Consider the following 25,124-nt stretch of genomic DNA (forward strand, 5'->3'; position numbering starts at 1 on the left):
GCTATACACAAGTCAAGAAAACATTGGATGTATATTATATAGAAAAAATATCCGTAGAAAGGTTTATTAATTTTCAGGGAGTGACAGTACATTGGACTGTAATTTATACAGTTCCAAAAGTTTTATAAACACATTCTCTCATTAGTTGACTTAAACACTTTGGGGACTTTTATCAATTCTTGAATTAAACCTTTCAAATAATTCAAAGCAGCTTATAGAGCCTAATATAATAAAAATTACCAATGATAGGCCATTATACATTTTACCATTGGTCAATCAAAATGTATACTGGCCTTTGTATTGTATGACGTCATTTTTTATTAGGCACTAGAAACTGCTTCTAAATATTTACAATTATCGGGAATAGTCTCTTCCGTAACATCGCCCCATAAGGGGCGATTAGTCGTATTTTTAAAATGGCTTTTTATAGGTTATTTTAGGTTAGGTTTGGTTCTATTGGGTTAGGTGATTGCCCCACAGGGTTAATTTTTAATTCGAACATACCTTAGTTGGAGAAAAGATTTTATAATTAAAATTACCATGATTATGTAATCCTAGCACCCTGTGGGAGAGCCAAACACTCGCACTAGCTGCACCGGGCTTCGAACCATCAATACCATACAGATTTATCTCCTCGTTATTCTAAAATTTTTGATTGTATTTAGAACATTAGTTAATGTAAAATAAAAAATAGGTTTTCTCCTGGAAAGATGAAAAAACTTTTAAAATAATAGCCTAAAAACCTGAACGGTATTAATCAAAGCGCCCATCAAATGTTATAATTAAAAATTTAGCTTTGTTCCTATGCATTTTTATATTTAAATAGACTTTTAAAGTACATACTGTACCTTTACTTATCTTATATTCGTTTTTAAGTACTTTTCATTCAGTTGCAATACTTTTATCAGGAAATAAACCATTATTTGATACTTAGAATACAATTAATAAGCAAGTATAATTTTCTACAGAATAATCAAATCTATTTTTTCATAAGAAAGTTTGGGAATAATCCCTTTCGTGGCAACGCCCCTTAAAGGGCGATTCGTCGCATTTTTAAAATGGCTTTTTATAGGTTATTTTAGGTTAGGTTATATTGGGTTAGGTAATTGCCCCACAGGGTTAGGCAATTAGCCTAGCAGGGTTAGAGCCCCCCGCAGGGGCTAGAAATAGGAGAAAAGCTACTGTGAAAAATACGAAGAATCGCCCTATAAGGTGCGTTGCCACGAAAGTGACTATACCCGAAAGTTTAAAATAGCACAATAGAAAGTAATGTTTCAACCTTATCGTAGCTGACATACAGACAGACAGACATTTGAAATTAAAAAGTAGCTTCGCTACTAATGAATAAATAAACATATATAAACTTGTTAATTTCATATATAAATGTTTGTTTATGACAGGTTTAATTAACACAAGTTTCTAAAAATTTGCATATTTATAATGCTAGCGAGGATTCTCTATACAAGCTATCCGTGTCTTTTAATACTCTGATATAGGTGTATCTGAAGGGATAAGACAATGCATAATACAGTGTTATGCAATATGCATCCACAAAGAGATTTAAAAATACTAATTTAAACTATTGGTTACATAGTTGGACACCACACAACCAATTAAAATTCAATATAATGCCTTAGGGACGTTGGATTGTAAATTACACGGGTATCCAAAGTTTTATAATCATATATTTATCTTATTAGTTTGCTTAAAAACTTTGGGTACTTTAATTGAGATTCGATTGATTGGTTCCAAACTAATAATGCACAAAATTTACAAACAATAATTTTAATCTACAGAAGGGTAGTTTTGTTTATCATCATTGGTAATTCATTTAAATAAATCATCTATTGTATTATCACTTCAGATCCGTGAGTATAATCCCTTTAATTATCTATATTTTGTAGACGTGCTTTTAAAATTCTATACTACTTCTTTGTATTTAGAATAATTGAATAAATAAAAACAACAATTTTTTTCTATCAAATATCTACGTAAATGTTGATTGCATTTAATGAAAAGTACTATCTACAGCTAAAAAGGATAATTATTCACAAACTTATTCTAAAATTACCCTTAATACTTTACAATAACTTGCAGCCTCAAGGGTTATTTTAACTAGGTTGCAAAAGGACAAAAAAATTTCTTGGAGGTCAAAGGTACTTAACCTATAACTAGATAGAAACCTTCCCAAGACTTATACGAACCTTTACTATAATGAAGGGTTCTTTTTCTTTTGTTTAAAGGGTTAATTGGTGCATTTATAACCAATTTCTCTTGTCTATTGATTGTTTTTATAGAATATCATATCCTGAAAACAAATACCTAGCTTACTTTGTTTTTAAGATTACACAACTGACTTTGGACTTCTTTAATCAGTTGCGAAGTACAAATTAGAAAAAAAGCACAAAAAATAAATTGTTAATTAGAGAGAGAGGGGAATGGGGGGTATTTTTCGTGTAATTGTGATTTACTCTAGGTCAGGTCAGGTGGTCTATATATTTGTACTAGGTAGCCCACTAGGTTGGGGCTCACAGGGATAGGGTCCCCCCCCCCCAATTGCATAAAGAAAAAAACTCCCGCCCCTCATTCATAATTTATTCAAAAATAAGGTTGATTATGGGTTTCTCTGCTCGCTAGGAAAAGCACAGAAATGGCTGTTTATTGAATATTTTCCCAAGTACATAATCACAAACTAGATATATATTTGTATATTATCTAGACTGATGTAAAGTTTTAATACTTTTCAGTTTCCTAACTGTCTATTGTGTTTTGTTTTGTCTGAAAGTTAAAATTTTGTCAGGTTACATTTCATTTCTTCTTTTTAAAAGCGAAGCTTTTCTATAATTAGGGTCAGTCCGTCCGTACATCCGTCCGTCCGTCCGTAACGGATAGCTTTTTGCATTAATTTAGGCATGTTAGAATTGTCCTATCGATTTCAAACTTTGCATGGTGATTCCTGTAGTAGTTAGGTACTATTAAGAAAGCGTAGCAACTCTATAATCATTACAAGAATGCCCGTACGTCCATTTTAAACATGTTGTTTTTTTTTACTTTGTTAACAACGAATTTTTATGTGATCTAATAATCCGATTGATCTGATTTTTGTTATATTGATTCCTTGGACTACAAAGTACAATATTATAAGCGAAGCAACTTTATAATCAAGTCCTAAAAATGTAAGTATATCTATAAACTTTATTCTGTATCAACCGTTTGTCCAACCGTTTCAGTACTTCGCTTTTATGGATGTTGTCATCCTTGTTTACTTGCAGCTAGGCGAAAGGGACAGTGATTCTGACAAACAATACTAACTGAAATTTTCCCCCCAACCCACTTCCTTCTTTTCTCTCCCACTTTTACCCACTTTCCTTTAGGTACAGAAAAAAACAAATTTTACGCCAAGTTACTTACCACAAAATATAAAATTTGTAAGCAATTTCAAATGGAATTAATTTGCTGAATAACAGCATCTGCTTGCAGAAAAGACTAAAAAGTACAAATCATTGGCTAATTCAGGGTCCTGTTTTGTACATTAATATGTACAATGGGTTTTCCTTGAGTTTACAAAAATTTCAGAAAGGACTAATTAACCTCAAATGGTCTATGAGGACGGGATACACGACGAGATCTTATTTTGGTGTATCTCTCAAATAAATATTGCTTAATTATGTGCTTGATTACAGGGTCAAACACCCTTTAGACTACTAACTCTTTGATCCTATGAACTTTGCCTGGAGATCCTATTTTTGCATAGTAATGCGTTACAGTAGAGACCAGTTTTAAAAGTCTTTATTTATGACGCGATGTTGGGACAAGATCACCTTCCTGCTAACGAGCGTAATTTACTAAAATGTACAAATAAGAGATTTTAAAAGCCAAATATTACTTCAAGATTTAGAACAATTATTATTTAATGGTCTTTTATGCTCTTTTTTTACTTGCGCGTACATTTTTGGTCTACAAGTTTTAAAGAAGACAAAAGTTTCTTGTGCCTCCAACTCTTCAGCGAGTCAAAATCAACAGTGTTTTGGGTAAAATATCTGAATATTTTTGAATTGAAAACAAGTAAATCACAGACTCATTGATGGAGAGGACCTTGGACTGTAAATAATTCAAAAGTTTGCAAATGCAATAGCTTACGAGATAATTTAGGCAATCCTCTATTCTCACGATTCACCTTCCTGCTGTCAAGAATCATTAAATTAATATTTACCTTTTCCCCATGGTTCACATAAGCTGCCTTTTGTGCCAAAAAATTTCGGATGTTGCCATTTCTAAAAAATAAAATAATAGTTTTTCTCGTATTCATTCGAATCCGGTGGATAGGAACCGGTTCTCATCAATACGAAAAAACTATGTCTAGCATCGTATTATATCCAACTTTCTACGAATATAGAAATGTACAATCATAAGATTAATACCAGTTTTTTTAGCCGGTGCCTTCGGCACCTCGGGGCTAAAAAAACTAGTTTTAATCTCATAATTGTACTTTCTATATCCGCGGAAATATTATCGTTTATTATTATGGACAGTTTTCGCTGATATTAAAATGAAAGATGATATTCGTGGAAAATTGTCTGTAATAAGTTGCTATACATGATTTTTCAGTATGGCTGAGAACTATTTTATTACACCGGATATTAATCGGTTTTGAAGCCATACTAGAATAGTTATTTCTCGCATCGTATTATAAACATCTTTCCGCGGATATACTTTTATCGAAATATATTTTTTTAATCATATGTTTTTTAGTAAAATTATGAATGGAAGTATAAGCGCAAAATATTTTGTAAAAATAAATAGAAACCTGGCTGTTCATTGAAGAAAACCACCAATAACATAAAAATATATGTATTCATCTATTAATTAAGAAACCATATTGAGACTGTTTAAAAAGTGAAAGGTTTCAATAAATGATAATATGAATATAGCATGTGGGTAGTATTTTTACTGTGACGTGCAATTACAAAAAAAAGGTTCCATAATTTTTACCTGTATAATACAGAAGCGTGCATAGGGTTTTGCAAAGGGGATTTTGACACCACCTTAAAACCAAAATCGAGAGGGGTTTAATATGAACCAAAAGCTGGGTGTTATTTTAGTTTCAAGGGAATGTAACCATCCCCATGAATGTCCACATTATTAAAAATTTAAAATCAATTGTCTAGCAATTTAACAAAAAACTTCCCTTGGGTGTTTAAGGGAGATGAAACAGATGGGTGTAGGCCCTTGTAAAGATTGTGTAGAGGGGTGTAGGGGTAGACTCCAATTTTAGTGTATCCAACACCCCCCTGCCAGGAGATAGGATACACCTTCATTCTGCGCGCCTCTACCTGTATACCAAGCCATCAGAAACCTTTACCTGTATAGCAAGCCTCCAGCTGGGTAGGGGCAGAAATCTGTACCTGTATACCAAGCCTCCAGCTGGGTAGGGGCAGAAATCTTTACCTGTATAGCAAGCCTCCAGCTGGACAGGGATAGAAACCTTTACCTGTATAGCAAGCCCCCAGCTGGGTAGGGGCAGAAACCTTTACCTGTATAGCAAGCCTCCAGCTGGGTGGGGGCAGAAATCTTTATCTGTATGACAAGCCTCCAGCTGGGTAGGGGCAGAAACTTTATCTGTATAGCAAGCCTCCAGCTGGGTAGGGCCAGAAACCTTTACCTGTATAGCAAGCCCCCAGCTGGGTAGGGGCAGAAATCTTTACCTGTATAGCAAGCCTCCAGCTGGGTACGGGCAGAAACCGGTTTTATGAGGGTCCAATGTGATTGAATCGGCATGCTGCAGGTGGTTGAGCTGGATTTGAAAGTAGGTGCTGAGCTTAGAATCAGGTATACTTTCCTTTCTTTCCCTACTTCCCTCGTTTATAGGCTTTATCTGAAAATTAGTAAAATATTATTGGTTCTGCTACTGCCGGGTCAAACAAAATAGGCATTATGTATGTATGAATTTTAAGGCACAGGCTGATAAAACTGGTATCAATTTTATGATTTTTAATTGAAATATTTGTGGAAAAATTTCTTTAATGCGATGGTATACATGCCTTTTCAGTATGGCTGATGAACTGATACTAATCCAGCGGATACTAATCGGATTTGGAGCCATACTGTAATAGTTATTTCTCGCATCGTATTATAAACGGCTTTCCGCGGATATAGAATGTACAATTATGAGATTAAAACCAGTTTTTTTTATCCCTGAGGTGCCGAAGGCACCGGCTAAAAAAACTGGTTTTAATCTTATAATTGTACATTTTTATATTCATAGAAAGCTGGATATAATTCGATGCTAGACATAGTTTTTTCGTATGGATGAGAACCGGTTCCTATCCACCGGATTTGAATGAATACGAGAAAATTGTTTACCTGTCGATTGTCATTATTATTAAGTGTAGAAGCAAAGTATCCTCCCCAAGCCCCGTCAATGTGTATGTAGAACGTTAACCCCACCTCCTCCATCTCTTTCCTGAAATGAATAAACAATCAGGCGGTTTCCCCAAATCACCTCCTATTCTTTAATTAAATTGAAAATACGGGAAAGAAGTTTTTTTTTTTTTTTTTTATTATTTTATGGCAGGTTATGTTATGTTATTTGGGTACTGTGAAGCCCCTCAGGGTTAGGTCCCCTCACAGGGGTTAGGCATAGGAAAAATAAATACCTCTACTCCATTTTCAATAAGTTAAAAAGAAGACACCAACAATTAGTAAATCTAATACTTTGATTATACGATCTATACCTGTTATCCTAACTATACATTATAATATACATACTTAAAATTGATATTTAATGTGGTCATAGCATTTACCATTTAAATAGTATTAAAGACACGCCTCTTCCATAACAAAATGCATAATCGAGCACACAAAACTCCCCCCACCCTTATTTAAAAACTAACGGCTACGCCCCTAGAGGCCTCTAGTGACACTTTAAATGTTTTTTATATTTAAAATATGTCGTTGACGTTAGACGTTTATGTTTGCGTTGAACTCTCTTTCTAAAATCGAGAACGTAAAAAAAAATTTCGATTTTTTGTGATTTCTCTTGGGAGGGTGGTGGTACCCTCCCCCAAAATAGTTGAAAACCTTCCCGGGACATATGAGAATCTATTCTGTTAAGGAGAACCTGATCGGTTCTGCGGTTAGCGAGATCCTTCGGTACAGACACACAAACAAACAGACAAACATCCTGTTACTTTAGTATAAGGATAAATGAAACACGGGAGGTTGGGTTGTTTTGTGTTTTTCTTCATGTCAATTAGGTTAGATTATGTTGGGTACAGGTTAACACCGCACAGGTTACGCATTAAGAAAACTATGCCCTGTCTTCTAATTTCTATTATTTTCTACCAAAAACAGTTCTGTGCTCGCTGGACGCTTTGAGGCAAAGCACCGCAAAAGTATATGAAAACAAAGTACATTTACCTAAGTTTCAGAATTTGCTGCAGATTATCCACAGCACCCTCTTGAGTGGTACCAAACACAGCTGTAACTCCAATCACTGGAATCTTCTCTTTTATACACTCCTATATTAAAGGATAATTTATAAATCTCATTTTATCAAAAGTACTCTATTATAATTAGAATCTTACTCTTCATTATTTAACTTGAGGCACTAAGAGCACTTGAGGTGAGGTTTAATAATTTTAGACATTTTGGGGGCGGGATTTCTTTCTAGGGTTGATTAAATGAATCTACCTTATAATTAATCATAAACCTTTCCAAGACCTATGAGATGCTACATTGAAAGGGGGAACCATAAGAAAATAATGGTTTGAATTTACCCTATGCCTCTAAAGGGTTGTTTAAAGTAGGACAACTGCCACAAACAGTTTGAATAGGTTTTAACAATGCTATGGTAAAAAATGAAAATGTTATCAGATGCTAGATTTTCCATATGTAGCAATAGCTATTTTAAGATCTCAATTAGAACACAACAGTCAACACAAAAACAATTTACATGTTTGTATTTAAACACTATCCACAAAGACAATAAAACACAAATTACCTCTAATTTATCTTTAAGTTGTTTAATATCCATCCTACAGTCTCTGTCCACAGCAACTTTTACAAGATTCTTTCGCCCCATACCCAACATATTATTTCCCTAAAATATGATTATATTGTTTAGTCTTTTCTTTAGTTTCAATCATCATGTCATATCCATCAGGGAGGAAGGGAGGGGGCAATGGATCGAATATTCAATATTTTAGGGTCTCAAACCTTGGGGACCAGCTTAAAGTGTTCGTGAAGTATTTAGACTAAATTTGGGGACTTTGGGGACTTGCACATAATTGCCGCGGAATTTGTTATGAATCCAGCAGACAAAAATAAAAAAACAAACAATTAACACATTATCTAGCAGACAAAACATTTATATAGTATAAAAATATTTCGGCTGGTTCTAACAAATATTTTTTATACAAATAGAAACTGTACAGTGGTATTTGTGTAATAAACAATCTTAGAACCCTTCGTTTTATCCTGAATTTTGGTGGAAGATAATAATAAGGAGAAGGGATACAGACGTTGAAAAGAGCGATTTTTCTAGTAAACAAATACAGAATGTTTACTCCATTGTGATATACTGGTAACCTAATTTATAAGTAGATGTTTTTTTTCTTAGAACCCTCTTATCATTTTGAGTTTCCTATTTTTAATAACCATAAACAATTTACAAATTTCTGGATATTTTCAGGATAAATCTGGTTTTCATGGTAATTCAGGAAAAACTCTTAAAAGGAATTAATTGCCCATTGTCCCCTCCCTTCCTCCCTGCATATCCATACTCATTATGTCTTAGGCAAATTTGGTCTTTGTATGTACTGTCTTTGTATGTACTGTCTTTGTATGTACTGTCTTTGTATGTACTGTCTTTGTATGTACTGTCTTTGTATGTACTGTCTTTGTATGTACTGTCGTTGTATGTACTGTCTTTGTATGTACTGTCATTGTATGTACTGTCTTTGTATGTACTGTCTTTGTATGTACTGTCTTTGTATGTACTGTCGTTGTATGTACTGTCTTTGTATGTACTGTCTTTGAAACCAAATCCTGCAGATGAAATTCTGCCTATGAATTGGATTGTCTGTTCATGTATAGCAATTTTATTATCTTGAATATATAATGTCTAGAAAACATCTTGTTTATGAAATCTTGCAGTTTAGGAAATTTATCGTCTAGGAAATTTTCTGTCTAGGAATTTTTTAATCTAGAAAAAGCTAGTCTAAAAAAATCTTGTTCATGAAATTTTTGTCTGGAAATTGTTAATGTTTAGGAAATTTCTTTTCTAAAAAAACTTTATAGAAAATGTCATGTCTTAAAAAACATTGTCTAGGATATTCCACTGTCCGGAAATGTGTCTTGGGAATGTCCAATTTCGAAAAAAAACATGCCTTATAAATCTTTTAATTAGCATGCTTATTCATTACCTTATCCCAGCTGTAATGTCTAGATCCCGAGACAAACCACTTGCCCATCTTGGGGTTGTTATACTTGAGGTCACTGGTGAGTGCCTGGAAGAACTCGAGTACCCCCATCTCCTCCATAGTGTAGGGCACAACCTTCGCGAACAGCTCGTCATGGCCCATCTCACAATCTTTAAATAAATATTTCAAATACACAGGATGTAGGCAAAAAAAATAATTTTTGGGCAGGTATTTGGGGTGTTAAAGGGACTGTGAACGTAAATTTTTCTCATCTTAATATCAAATATTAACATTATCTCATTCATAATATCTCACAGATAGAGCAAAACGCGCTTTTGTTTGCTTAAAAAACGGCTTTTTCCGACGATTTTTATAAGGTACGGGGAAAGGAAGAAATTTTCCGTATTATATAAAATGTGCATTAAATTGCTTTTTTCTCCCATTATAGCTAAAATTAAACTTTTTCACATAGTTAAAGATTTTTCCTAACAGTTAAGCTGACTTTTAACATAATCCTTGCTTTAATCCAATGTATAGTTACTTAGAAATTGATAAAATAAGCAATATTTTTTTATTGAAAACCAAATACAATAACAAAGCCAGAAACAGGTTTTTTATTAGTATCCAATTAACTTTAAATGGCCCATCTCTCGCCCACCTTTAATTACAAATTTGTAAATAATAAAGACGCAATATTTCTTTATAAACAATCTGATAAAAGTGTAAACTAATTCTCCAAAGTGGGTTATTTATTGTTCAACACAATAAAAAAGGATATTATTATTTTATATAACCTATGAGATTCAACCCTTTGTAGACAGTAAGGTATTTTTTTGTCAATAATACGAATTTAAAATATGTCTTTATTACCTAATTACTACGTTATAAAAAAACGAATTGGCAATTTTATAGCATAAAATAAATCCTTAACAGTAAGTAAATTGTTTCAACTATATATGACAAGTTAAATATCCCTACAAACATTATAAGAAACAAAAACGTTCAGATTTTCCCTGTTTTTTCCTTTTTCCCTCTCAAAATACCATAAAATCAAGGCATTATTTCTGGATATTTTTGTGAATAGGACATTTTTGGTTGATCAGTGTAATGAAATGTGCTTAGTAAATGTTAAGTTTTGATAATCAGATGAGAAATTTTTACGTTCACACTCCCTTTAATCTAGATATCCAAAATATACTTTTTGTTGGACACCCTGTAAAATAATTATTTTTACATAAATAAAGATGTGTTGAAAATGGATTGCCTATTTCTTTCCTAATTTCCAAAGTTGTACAGCAGATAACCTTATTATTGCAAACGCTACTCTGGTCAAAGGGAAAAGCGATATAATATTAAAACGATTTATACAATATACATTCAAAATTTTAATTATTCAAATTTTGATTTTTTATTTGGAAGTTTAAAGCTTTTTTAGATAGTAGCAAATTTTAAGGACGCGGACGCTAGGTACACTTTTGGAAACTAAAGTTCAGTACATTTAAATAAACGATCATTTTGGTGTATAATATGTATAGGATTTATAGAAGATTGATTAAAATATCAATTTTTAAAATCGTGAATTTTTTTTTGGTATCTACGTTCATGGATATCTAGAAATCTAGACATCCAGGGACTATGAAACTTTTCTGGCCTCCTGAAATTAAGAAACCACCTAACAGACCAAAATATAGAATAATGGAAAAGTCGGAGAGGTAGTGCAGAAAAGTGGTCCACTTAACAAATAATACACCACCTGAGTTATCCATAAAACAAAGATATTGCAAACCGCTGAACCGATCGGGTTCTCCTTAACAGGGTAGCTTCTCATAAGTCCTGGAGAAGTTTACAACTATTTTGTGGGAGGGTATCACCACCCGCATAGGAGAAATCACCCCTAGTAAAAAATTACCCCTCCCCCCCCCAAAAAAAAATCTAAATTTTAAAAATGGGTTTTGGTATTTAACTCCCCCCTCCTCAAGTGCCCCTAGAGGCGAGTTATTATTAATTAAGTGTAGAAAATGATTGACAGATTGATATCATGGTTAATTATACCTGTGTTTTTATTGATCAGGTCTTGCTCTTCTGACAAACATTTCTAGTATAATGTAAACAAAATATCACAAAACCTCTTGGAGTTTTTGCATAATGTAGGTAGTTCAATTACCTGAGTTATCATTAATGAAGCGAAGAACATGGTTGAACAGATCAATAGCATAATCAATTGGAAGATTCATTAACTCCCAAGGATCTCCATCTTTCAGAAGTTTCTGACTTCCATCTAACTTCCTAGAAAAAATAAAATAAGGATGACAACATCCATAAGTAATGAAGCTTCAAAAAATCATGTAAATGGAGAAAATCGCTCAAAAATTAGACAAGTGACGTCATAAAAATGAGTGATTATCCATCTCTTTTATAAGGGGCTTCTTTCCCACTTCTCCTCTCACCTACCTCATTTTTATGACGTCACATTAAGCGACATTCTCCATTTACATATCAATACATAAAATGGCTGTGGCATGACCGACTGTTGGACCAAATAAACTGTATACTTGATATTCTTTGGTAAGGGATATCTTAAAAAAAATAATCAACCCGTCGGGAATATATAATATAGTAATTATACAAAAGAAAAAAAAATCATTTAATAAAAATAAATCATTACTATTAGTATAATATATAGAAGAATACTAATATTTTAAGAAATTAATTAATTTAGAATTAGAATTTAAAAATCCTCCTTGGATAGTACGGCTACCGTTTAAAGGGACATGCATGTGATTTCGGCAAGTGGGGGGGGGGGGGAGAAAGGATGAATGATAGAATAGTTATTTCTCGTATCGTATTATAAACGGCTTTCCGCGGATATAGAATGTACAATTATAAGATTAAAATTAGTTTTTTTAGCCCCGAGGTGCCGGAGGCACCGGCTAAAAAAACTGATTTTAATCTTATGATTGTACATTTCTATATTCGTAGAAAACTGGATATAATACGATGCTAGACATAGTTTTTTCGTATTCATGAGAACCGGTTCCTATCCACCGGATTCGAATGAATACGAGAAAACGAGTTAAGCTGCTTTTGACAACATATTGATCATACATAGGGGCGGGCTGTAATTCAGCCAAGTAATTCAATTTGAAATTACCGAAAATTAAATATTTTGTTGGCGTAGAGTTGGCGTAAATCTTTCTTTTCTTTTCAACTAAAGTGGAAGTGGATCATACACAACTAAAATGTTGGTATTGCTTCGCTACTTATTAACATAAGAGTTCTTTATATGATTTGCTTACGAAATAAATCATGAATTTAATTAATATGAACATAATAATGAATACTGAATAAGAATAACCTACGTAAATAAATAATATTTTTTTAATCAAAAAATATTATTTCATCTTGGTAATTCAAGCTTTTAGTTAAGACGAATATAAAAAAGTCTAAAATCAAAAAAACTTTTGTAAAAAAATAATACACAAAATTGTAAAGGTAAGGATATGCTAATGTGGCTTAACACGTAGCGCATTCGCTCGTCGTCGGGAAGGTGATAGGTTCGAATCTCGGTCCGACACCGCGTCAAAACTAAAGACGTTAAAAATGGTTCCCACTGCTACTATGTCAAATGCGCCACGTAAATAGTTAGAGTGGGGGGAATGCCTTGGCCCAAAACAGGCGCAACTCGTTACCATGCACAGTTAGGACTTCTCAGACAAAGGTCGTGCATCACAGAGAGTTGGTTGTCTGTAATGTACTGTACTACGGGTATGAGGTGAAGGACCAAGAGTCTGGCCTTGAGTTGACAAGTTGACTGTTCAGTCCAGGTGCAACTCACCCAAACGACATTAGCAAAGGTAAGGATAACTAAGGGGAACAATTTTCCTATTCTTTGAAACACTGAACCTGTTTAAAGGCCAAGGCATTTTTGTAAATCTGACTAATATTTCATCTTGATATAAAAGTAACAGGATGTCTATATGTCTGTTTGTAGCGATGGATCTCGCTTTCCACTGAACCGATATGATTCTTTTTTATAGTGTCGATTTTTAGGTCCATAGAATGTTTAAACCTTATTGGGTGTCGAAGGTTAATCTTAAAATTTTTCATTTCGCTATCCGCGGAAAGTTGTTTATAATACAATCAATAAATATTACTTTACCTGAACTGGAAATAATTCCAAACTTTTGCCAGAGGTCCTTCTTTATCCGTCTCTTTCTTTAACATCAGCTTCAACGACAGGGCGTTGTATTTCAAACACCTAAAACATTACAAAACTCAGCATTTTTTTAGAGAGAGGTGACAATAAGCTATCTATTACACTAGTCCCCAAAGTTTTAATATTCATGGGCTTAACAACTTTGGGGAATTAAATTTTAATTTTTGATTTATTAAATTGAGTGTTTATTAGACATTTATAAACCACTAATTTTAGTCTACAGAAGGGGTAATTTTGTGTATTATATTTTTTTGTAAACAAATTTTTATGCTTTTCTAATTTTCAAAATTAAAATCAATAGAATTCACAATGAAAAGTACATTTTTTTATAAATGTTAACTAGAAATTAGTCTAGATTATAAACAAGAAAAAAACAATAGGAAAATATAATTGAACACGATGTACTATAAATGGTGGATCCTGTAGGTCATTTTAAAAAAAACTCTAAAAACAATGAAATCAAATAAAACAGACAGACGTTTGGAAAATTGCCTATAGTCATACCTAGAAAAGCTGTTCTAGAGAAAATACCGTCACGCCAGGCTACAATTGAATCAAGACAAAAGTAAGTGCCGAGCTCTGGGACCTATGTATGGTGAAATTAGACATAAAACCATAATGATTCCAGGTAAAACCAAAATATGTCAGCGGGATCTTTTTGAGAAAATTAGATTTGAAAATTTCAAGTTCAATTTTACCCCTAGGAGTTGCCGCATAATCAAGACAAGAAAAGCAAAGATTATTTATTTAAAATTTTGAACAAGTTTGATTTTATAAAGCTCTTCGTGAAACCACTCCTGAAGGGAGTTAATTAATGGCCATTTTTATCAGTTGCTTTGCTAAAGTCACGGAGAAGCAGCCTTAAATAAATCATATATAAATAGGTTTTATGAAAGACTTCATAAAAGCAAAGTTGTTCAAAATTTTAAATAAATAATCTTTATTTTTCTTGTCATGATTATACGACAACTCCTAGGGGGTGAAAATTGAACCTGAAATTTTCAAATCAAATTTTCTCAAAAAGATCCCGCTGAAATATTTTGGTTTTACCTGTAATCATCATGGTTTTATGTCTAGTTTCACCATACATAGGTCCCAGAGCTCGGCACTTACTTTTGTCTTGATTCAATTGTAGCCTGTCGTGCCGTACATTTTGTGCATATTTATTTTATAGAAATTGGAATAAAAAGAGATAATTAAAAGGATTCTGAAGAAAATACGTTCTAGGACTCGTAGCATCTCTATCAGTGACTAGTTAATTTACTTATTCGGAATAATAAGTGTTCATAAGCATAGTAGAATTAGAATTTTAAAAATAACTTCGATGAAAAAATTCCATAAAAGTTATTTAAAAAAAAACAAAAATTAGGCATAAAGAGTAGCAAGGAATGAATTATAAATAAAAAAATACTGAAAAATCTCGAAACCTTAAGTACTTTTTTTGTTGTTGTAACAGAGTGACATACGGACAGGCAGATGGACGGACAAGCCCCAGTTCTAGAGTAGCTGCGCTTCTACTAATTATTTATCTTGCTGTTTACATGCCCTCTATGTTGGCTACGCTTCCACCTTGACCTTGTAACTGACGTACAGACGGACGAACATAACATAGCTCTAGATTAGCTGCGCTGCTAATAATTATTTAACTTGCCGCCCACATGGCCTCTATGTTGGCTACGCTTCCACCTTGTAACTGACGTACAGACGGACGGTAATAGAGCAGCTATACTAATTATTTACCTTGCTGCCCACATGGCCTCTATGTTGGCTACGCTTCCACCTTGTAACTGACGTACAGACGGACGGTAATAGAGCAGCTATACTAATTATTTACCTTGCTGCCCACATGGCCTCTATGTTGGCTACGCTTCCACCTTGTAACTGACGTACAGACGGACGGTAATAGAGCAGCTATACTAATTATTTACCTTGCTGCCCACATGGCCTCTATGTTGGCTACGCTTCCACCGTTTGGCAAATGGCCCCAAGACAGAGGCCTAAAAAATAAAGTCCAAAATTTTTTTTCTTATTAATTTCTACTAAAGAATGACTTCGCCCCTTAGGAAGGGGGGGGGGGGGTAGGTAATTTTTCAATAGCTTAAAATTCCGTGAACGTTGATTAACAATTTATTCAGCCGCTTACGAGATCTTTTGGAACACATACACACAAATTACTAATTTTATGTGGTAGAATAAAAAGTAAATTTTACGAAATACCAGGGAGGTAGGGATATTGGGCTGTAAATTACACTAGTACCCAAAGGTTATAACTACGTTATCTTGTTTGTCGAATAAAAAACCTTGGGTACCTCAACTAAATTTTGGTTCCTTAGTTGAAAACTAGTATTGTCCATATGTTCCGACATATAATTTAATCTACAGAAGGGGTAATCATGTTTATTATCATTGGGTACGTATATCAGTTTATCCTTCATCGTCTTAACCCTCAAGACCACTGACGAAATAGTTAAAAACTAAAAACTTTGCTTATAAAACGGGAGGTTAATCGGTTAACGTTTCCAGGTTTAACGAAACATTCAAGCAAAATTTGATATACTGGATTTAGAATATACGTGGATATTATGACAGGGAAAAAAATTGTCGTCAAGTAGCGGGACAAAGTGTCTCATAAATCAGCCATGTAACGTTATAAAAAGGAGTGATTATATATCTTTTTTTGGGGGTTTTCATTCACACTTCTCCACTTATTTCCCTCATTTTTATGACGTCACATGGCTGATTTTTGAGACACTTTGTCCTCCTACGTCATCAATTAAGGTTGCTTACATGTAACTCATTTACTGGTCAGTTCGTATTCAGTAGGAGGAAATTGGGTAAAGGGAGTGAGTGGTTGGGTATCGTTATTTTAGCCTGCTGCGAGTTTAATTTTATTAGAGAACATGAAAAATCTAACGTAACATCCAAGTAATAATATATCCATTTACCTGTCAGTATCCAAACTGTAATTATTTTCATCAGTGTTATATCCAACCATAGCACACAGATCTTTAGCTACCTCCTTCTCTAGTTGTAGGGTAACACTACTTGCCATACTAGCAACATTATTCTAAATATACAAGTATGATTATATCCAACTATAGCACAGAGTAGCTACTTCCTTCTCTAGTTGTAGGGTAACACTGCTTGCCATACTAGCAACATTATTCTAAATAAACTAGTATGATTATATCCAACTATGGCACAGAGTAGCTACTTCCTTCTCTAGTTGTAGGGTAACACTGCTTGCCATACTAGCAACATTATTCTAAATATACAAGTATGATTATATCCAACCATAGCACAGAGTAGCTAATTCCAGGGACAAGGGAAGGTCTGTCTGACCAACAATTCTATTAAAATCATGCAACCTCATCACGAAACCTTTAAAAGTTTTGAATGTTATGGATGGTTCAACTATTATCAAAAAGGGTTTATAGTAGAGTACATAAGGGTTTAAATTCGCTAAATCTCATTACTAAATCTTACTATTAAATAAGAAAATAGCAGACGATTATTCAAAACAAAAACAGAATTCTTACTAAACAATTCAAAAGTAGGGAGATTTTAAAAACATTTTTGATTACTTCCTAAAATTAAAATTTGGAAAAGCATAGTTATGTAGTGTAGAGTTTTATTGCTAGATGTCGTAAAAACTTTTTTTGTTTTTAATTTTTAGATAAATATTTAAATAATCTTAAATATTTTTCAAAGTATTACAGCTATCCACTTTTTGGGATTTTCAAAAAATTTTATTCACTATTTAACATATAATTTACGAGAAGTCTATGATTTAGATAAGATATTTAAGGGATGTAAAATCTTTATTTCTGCTCGTCCATTTCAAAACTGAACATGGAACTAATATCTAACAATCATTATTGCATGGCTTCTAGTAAAGTAAGCAAAAACTGATAAAGTAATAATAAAGCAATCTCATTAACTAGTTTTAACTGAAAATCTATGAAATCAGCTCTAAAGCATTGTTTGCCAAAAAAGCATTCCCTTGTCCCTGGCCAATTCCTTCTCTAGTTGCCATACTGACAACATTATTCTTAATAAACAATAACATTCAGATGCTTTCCCTTAAAAGCCTATCTAGTACTGCCCCGCCCCCATCACTATTTTTGAAATAAATTAAAATAAGGGGGGGGGGGGTAGTTTTTATCTATGACTAACCCCTGCGGTTGTCACTAACCCGGCGGAGTGGCTAAACGCAGAAGAGGGCCAAACTTTTTTTTATTTTCAATTTTGTTTTAATAAGGTGGAGGGGCTTCAGTGCTCGATAGGAAATTTGAGGAAAAGTACAGTTTACAGTAAGCTTGCGAGTAGAATTATTATGATAATAAGAGAGGGCAAAACTAAATATATTATACCTGATTATAGAGCAGAGCGGCTATATAACCAACGTTTGCTGCCAGAGTTGTATCCCATAACATATGTCCCTAAACAAAATAATCTTTATATAAAAGTAACAGGATGTGTATCTGTCTGTAGTTGTTTGTATAGCTAAAGATATCGCTGAACTTATATGGTTCTTCTTATATTGATGTTTCTTTTAGGGTCCTGAAAGGTTTATAACTAATTTGAGGGAGGGTACCTTCAGCCTCCAAAGAAAATTGGCCCTAGAAAAAATTAATCGACTTCCTCCCCATCCCCACATTTAAAGTTGTTTGGTGTATTATTGTCCACTAATACATATATTGTCATTATTAGAATACCGTTAATTAATACATATAAAAGTTTATTAATGTGTATTAATTATTAATCAAATTATGTTGACATGAAATGTATGGGTGAATGAATGATAGATAATATTTAGGCAATTTCTATTAAGATAACTGTATTTTGGAAAGAGGTTTATACATTTTAACAAACAACATTCAAGTCAAGTTTTTCAAGACAGCACACCAAAATAAAAACGCCATACAATAAAGTAGACCAATGAAAGGCCAGTATACACAGTAATTGACCATTGGTAAAATTTATGCTGGCCTCTCATTGGTTATCGTATGGCGTCATTTTTTTGGTGCGACTTCCAAGTTTTTCCTGTTAGCTATCAAATTACTTTTAAACGAGGGGGAAACGTGTACCTGACTTCTGAAATTGCTGAATGGAATAGAATTCTGTAGCCGTTTTGATAGAACATCCAACATTTTCCAAATCTTGTCAACAGACTTACTAAATAAAAACAAAGGCTTAAGATTTGTTGTTTATTGCATTTGTTGCGTGGCTATGTCATTTCAATAACCTATCTTACATTAGTAAAAATCTTTAGGTCGCACAAATTTTGTCATTGCGTGGCTATGTCATTTCAATGACCTATCTTACATTAGTAAAAATCTTTTGGTAGCACAAATTTTGTCATAAATTCCTATCTGAGATACAACTTTTTTTTTTTGGGGGGGGGGGTTGAAGCGGAAAGTTTCATGCGTGAAGTCATACATCTAAAAAGGAAGGATGGGAGGAGAAGAGGGAAAGAAAACCCCAAAAACAGAGATTGATAATAGACGTAATTTTATGACGTCAAACATGACGTTTTCGCTGTCCCTTTTTTGTCAGTAAGTGTATTTAGCATATGTACACATTAGCAGTTGTGTTGTTGTCAGTTGCAGATTTATAATTCTGAAAGATTTTAAATTGTATTTTTGTCGTTAGTTTTAATATGTTTGTCAATTGCCATAAATTCATTCATATATTAAAGTAAAACAATTTAGGGGGCATTGATTAAATTATTGTATATAGAACTTGTACCGACTTTCAATTTGGTCTTTAAATATCAGCCAATAGCATCAGAAAAATGATAAACACAGCCAAGTAGCTACATTAGAGCAGAAAAAGGTCCCTACCACTGGAACCTACTTTATATAGTACAAGTACAAAACCACTTATTTACTGCTTCTAAAATTATATATTTGGTTTTAAGAACCTCTTGTTTTTGTACATGTAGTAAATAATTTAAAAAAAAAATTAATTGTAAAACTCAAACAAAAACTATATCACAAAATATGTATTTGCCAAATTTGACCCTGGTTTAACCTGCAATTGTATTTACCTGTATTCTGGAGAATTTTTTTTGTTCTCATCCACAAACTCTGGATCCAGAGGAAAGTATTTGTACTTTCTGAACTCTGCATGCTCAGTTATGGCAAAATCTATCAATTCCTGTCCATTCAATAGCTCTTTAGAATTTATTGGGATAAAAGACGTTATATTGAACTTTAAAAGTTTTTGAGCGTAAAATTTTGCATATGGTAGTTATGATACGAGGCGTGCAGTTGGAAGGTGTAGAGGAGTTGTCAACACCCCCCTAGAAATTAAAATTTATGGGGCCAACCTTCTCTTTTTTATCCATCTTATGGTTTCTCTCCTCCCAGGTGAATTACTGTGCACGCCACTGGTTTTAATAGAGGTAGAAACGTGGAATATGTATTTTCAATATAAGGAATGGTTTTGGTGCATTTCCTGTAAGTGCCTAGCGAGCCCCCTCTCCCTGTTAACTATTTTTAAAAACAAATTAAAAATTAATTTATGCGGGGTATCCTTGTACCCAATATAATAAAACATAACATACGACCCCCCCCCCCCCTAATTATTTCAAAATAAGTTTGGAGGGATGGGAAAAGCTGTTCTGTACTCGACTTAGGAATTTTGAGAAAACACTATGTTTTTCATTAGCTATTCTGTCGTATGACGTCATAATCTGTTGAGGGACTTTAATCATCTTCCTTTATGTCCTACTTTTTATTGAAAAATTCATCATCAAATTGTTAAAACCTCATTTCTAGCCTTAGGCAATTTGTTATTACAAATCCTTGGTTTCAATGTTTTACGTACATTTATTTTAAAAATAAAAAAAATGGGAGTAATGTTTTATAATATTACAAACATTATTTCAGATGAAATGTATTTATTAAGGAATAGTTATTTCTCGCATCGTATTATAAACAGCTTTTCGCGGATATAGAATGTACAATTATAAGATTAAAACTAGTTTTTTTAGCCCCGAGGTGCCGAAGGCACGAGCTAAAAAAACTGGTTTTAATCTTATGATTGTACATTTTTATATTCGTATAAAGCTGGATATAATACGATGCTAGACATAGTTTTTCGTATGGATGAGAACCGGTTCCTATCCACCGGATTCGAATGAATACGAGACATAATTTTTATTTTCTCATTATAGTTTTCATCAAATGATTTTTTAATTTTAATTTTGAAGGGAAGGGACGTCGGGCTGTTTATTAAACCAACTCTCAAAGTTTTCAAAGACCGTTTTCTTTTTCGATTAACAACTTTGGGGACTTTTGTGGATTTTTATGAATCAGAAAAGAAAATAATCGTTTCGTATTACATACAGCTTTCTGCGGATATTAATATGAAAAATTATAACATTAATAACAGTTTTGTTACCCAGAAAGGCCCTGGCTAACAAAATTGTTATTAATTTTATTATTATATTTGTGGAAAATTGTCGGTATTACGATGCTATACATGAGTTTTCAGTATACCAGTTCTAATCCATCGGATATTGATAGGTTTCGATGCAATGCTGGAAAATATTTTGAAAAAATATTAAAAAGCTTTGCCTTGAGAAGATCCAAGTTTTCAGCCTAAAAAATAAAAAAAATGTTTAGAAATAATTATTAAACAGCTTTGTTAACCCCAAGGGGCCAAAACCCCGTGATTACAAATTTTATGGTTTGATTTTATTATTCGTAGAAAATTGTCTGTAATACAATGCTATATATATGATTTTCCAGTATTGCTGAACCGGTTATAATCCAGCGGATATTAATCGGTTTCAAAGCCATACTGGAAAATTAACAATTACCTTTGGTCCCAGGAACCAGGCGGGTGTATCTTTGTATATTTCTTCATACCACTGACTAAAAAAATCACATATTTAAATTTATTTCCTGTATTCGAACTTGTTCATTTTCTTTTTTTGTAAGATTTTAAAAATGAAAGAGAAAATTTGAACAGTTTCTAACATGAATTAAAAGATTTTGTTGATATGTGCAAGTACGAAGTTTGGAAGGGTTATTAAAGCTAATCACAAACGGTTTATTAGGGACCCCTTAAAAATAAGGGTATCTTTAGCCTTACTTTAGTTTAGGGGAGATAGTCTACCCTTAAATTTAGTAATGTCAAGCTTAGGTAAAGATTTTGATAGGAATACTTTAGCCTTACATAAACCTATCATATCAATATAAGGTACTCTAAGTTGTCTTCCTTTGTCAGCCCCCCCTCCACATCTACCCTTTTCAAACGATTCCCCCCCAATGAATAGCCGCCATAACAATCACCATTCCCCTCCCCCCCCCCCCGTCCCTTAGTGTTCTTTCAATTGGGGTTATATAAGAAAAGTTTTATTAGACTTAGAGACGTTAAAAATTATCATGAATGAGGCTGTATATTCTATTTTAAGTTTTCTACATTTTTTCCCTTAATCTTAATCTTGTTTTTACTAATTAAGAGATTTTTTAGCTGATTAATAAAAACTCTTCCTATCTTTTAAGTAAAAGATTTAGGAATCCCTATCATAAACCTCTCTCCCTTTATGATGCCCCAGCCTTATAAATCCTCCCTTTTCATATAATTCTCCACCTAGGGTTACCTAAGGGTGTCGTTAATTTATTAAAAAAAAATAATGAATAAAATTGTTTCTTAGCTTAACAATTTGATATATTTTTTAACAAAAAATTTTGTGGATTAAATTAAACTTTGATACAATAGAAAAAAATCTTATAGAATCATATAGAGCTAAAAGCATACTCTTTGTAATAAGTTTTAAATATAACTCTTTGTAGAATTTAATTTTCACATCGCCATAGTTGTTCATTCAATTTAACAAAAAAGGATCAAAGATTCAGCACTTTTTCCATTTCAAATATTTAATTATAAGTCATGTGATTTATCTATATTTCATGTAGTGCCTATATACCAAGCAAAGAAATCACTCTGTACAAAAAAAATTTAAAATCTTTCTTTATAAATCTTACATCTTTAAAGTTTAGAAAAGTAGCCGCAATTATGTATAACAAATATAGGATGTATGTCTGTGTGTGCATGGGAATTAAATAGAAACTTCATTTGAAACTATTTAAGGCAATAATATTTTTTTTTAATTCAAGCTAAAAGAACGATTTGCTGTTTTTAAAAATAACCAAAAACATAATAAGGAAGTACAGCAGTACTACAGTATAATTAACCAATAGATATAATAGAGCTAGATGGTCAATCGGGATCCATAATTTGTGAGACTTAACCCTTAACAGTTGGGCCCCTTGCCGCACCTTTATCAGTAGTTCAATGCCCCCCCCCCCCATTATCTCAGCTCCTATTAAAGCTAGAGGGCTAAAAAAAATTGTGCATGTCCCCTGTTTGATAATGAATTTTCGCTTCCTCCACACTTTTATTCAACAACCTTTGTTTTTACATCCTTTTTTACTTAGGGGGGGGGGGGGGGATCACCAAAAAAAACATAAACAAAAACTTTGGACAAAATACAGCTTTTTGGGAGATATATTTTTCATCCCCTCCATTTTATTTTATTTGGGGGAGGGTTTCCTGAACCCCATAAAACATCCCCCCAAACCTGTAGTAGTACATCCTCATCCTTATACTAAAGTAACAGGAAGTTTGTGTGTCTGTCTGTGTATCTGTACCGAAGGATCTCGCTAACCGCTGAACCGGTTGGGTTCTCCTTAACAAGGTAGCTTCTCATAAGTCCTGGGAAGGTTTATAACTATTTTCTTGGGGGGTGGGATAACCCCAACGCCCCCAAAAATGAAAAATACCCCCCCCACAATTTTTTTTTTATAATTTTTTAACTAAAATTTAAAATGATGATAGGGGGGCACCGGCACCCCCCCCCAAAAAAAATTTTTTTCTACCCAACAAATTTTTTTTAAAATTTTTCTTATAAAATCTAAAACAAGATATTGGGTAATCAAATTTGACTCCCCCTCCTCAAGTGGGGGGGGGGGGGTGAAAAATATTCCTCCAAAAAAGTTGTATTTTGTCCTAAAATTTTTTTAAAAAATTTTTTTAAGCTAAAAGAACAATTAATTTGCTGTTTTTAAAAATAACCAATTAAATTCTATTTGTTTGGCTTTAAGATTGCTTTTTTTATGTAAAGTTGTACTTGTCATGAAAACCGTACATTAATTTGTAAGTACTTCTTGTCAACCCCCCTTCCCCTCTCCTAACATTTCTGCTTTTTGAATTTTTACCTGCTTTCTCTCCATTTAAGAACACTTTAAGTATACCTATTTCTTTATGTAAGCCTTCCTTAAAGTTATACTTACATTAATTTCTAAGTAACCCTTGTCTACCCCTCTTCCTTTCTTTATTGTCTACCTGCTTTCTCTCCAATTAAGAACCCTTTTAGTATACCCTATCTTTTTATGTAAGCCTCTCCTAGCGTTTCTTCATTTTGAATTTTTTTGGTTAAATAATGAAGTTAATTTAGAAAGTTTATGCTGAAGTTTTTTATGCATGGAAACTTTAGGCAGCTTTGAGAACCTGTTTTCCTTGAATTTTTGAAATTTTGAAAATTGTGTATTGCAGTTAAGAAATTTTGTTTTGGCTTATTTATAAAAACGTTTCCTAGTTTTATATGTATAGCTAAGCTTAACTAAAGTGTATGTAGCCTTTCTCAATGTAAAATTTAGGTAAGCCTTATAAAGTAAATTAAAATTAAAATAAAAATCATAAAATTAAAGTTTTATGGACCAAAGATTTTTCAAGTTTACTAAAGTAAATAAAAATGATTTAAGAAAGATCATGAATTAATAGTATTATACTCATAATATGTAATACGTAATAAGTTTTTTTATATGTCTCTTTGTAAAATTTAATCTTAATAATCTTTTTTGTTGTTTATACATTTTAACCAAAAAGGTTTTTTAAATGTTTAGCATCTGCCCATTTGATTATAATTCATGATTCTGACCATGCTAAGCAAATTGCGAATAAAAAAAATTATCCTTTACAAAATATTTTGAAGCAATTCTTATAAATCTACTATCTTTAGAGGGGTTTATGTATCTTTAGAGCCGAAAGATAGAATGTATGTCTGTGTGTGTCTGGACTAAGAACTGCGCATGAAAACAGTTTGTTTTATTTTAAAAAGTTTTTTTAAAGCAAGAATAACAGTTTCCTTTTTTTACAAATATAACAAATATAAGAAGCTTCCATGAAAAGAAACCGATTTATTCCAGAAGCTAGCGAGATATTTTAGAAACCCTTTATTATATCTCTTTTTAATGGCCCTTGAATTTTTTACACTTTACTTTATTTTTAAATTTTGGCGTATATTAAGGAACATCTATGAACATATCTTTCATTTGTAAGTAGAGGAAATAAGGGATCTAAAGGGATAAGACAATAGTAGATAGATTGATATTCCGTCCAAATTGAATTTGGGGATGCCGAGGCAAAATTTTTGCATTTTAATTTTTACACCCCCCCCCCAACATAAA

At 32.9% G+C, this 25,124-nt stretch overlaps 1 protein-coding gene across 4 annotated transcripts in view; it reads right to left on the bottom strand.

The window, feature by feature from the left end:
* Positions 1 to 25,124, bottom strand: part of LOC145322654 (uncharacterized) — a 61,629-nt gene that overhangs the window by 26,976 nt on the left and 9,529 nt on the right. For 2 of the 4 annotated variants that reach the window (XM_080164833.1, XM_080164830.1), the window contains exons 3-18: positions 21,470 to 21,524; positions 21,225 to 21,248; positions 19,691 to 19,800; positions 18,729 to 18,816; positions 18,012 to 18,080; positions 16,584 to 16,705; positions 15,567 to 15,635; positions 13,582 to 13,680; positions 11,587 to 11,708; positions 9,426 to 9,592; positions 8,003 to 8,101; positions 7,420 to 7,520; positions 6,364 to 6,463; positions 5,706 to 5,875; positions 4,214 to 4,274; positions 540 to 642 (exon numbers count right to left, since the gene is read on the bottom strand). In XM_080164833.1, coding sequence (XP_080020959.1) covers positions 540 to 642; positions 4,214 to 4,274; positions 5,706 to 5,875; positions 6,364 to 6,463; positions 7,420 to 7,520; positions 8,003 to 8,101; positions 9,426 to 9,592; positions 11,587 to 11,708; positions 13,582 to 13,680; positions 15,567 to 15,635; positions 16,584 to 16,705; positions 18,012 to 18,080; positions 18,729 to 18,816; positions 19,691 to 19,800; positions 21,225 to 21,248; positions 21,470 to 21,524 — 1,559 coding nt within the window. Of the gene's footprint in view, positions 1 to 539; positions 643 to 4,213; positions 4,275 to 5,705; positions 5,876 to 6,363; positions 6,464 to 7,419; positions 7,521 to 8,002; positions 8,102 to 9,425; positions 9,593 to 11,586; positions 11,709 to 13,581; positions 13,681 to 15,566; positions 15,636 to 16,583; positions 16,706 to 16,753; positions 16,805 to 16,852; positions 16,904 to 18,011; positions 18,081 to 18,728; positions 18,817 to 19,690; positions 19,801 to 21,224; positions 21,249 to 21,469; positions 21,525 to 25,124 lie in introns of all 4 variants that reach the window. The other 2 variants (XM_080164832.1, XM_080164831.1) reach the window with 2 other exon arrangements.

The sequence above is a fragment of the Acartia tonsa genome, chromosome 6 (genome assembly GCF_053477335.1).
Source record: "Acartia tonsa isolate MP-2025a chromosome 6, ASM5347733v1, whole genome shotgun sequence".
NCBI classification, from domain to species: domain Eukaryota; kingdom Metazoa; phylum Arthropoda; class Copepoda; order Calanoida; family Acartiidae; genus Acartia; species Acartia tonsa.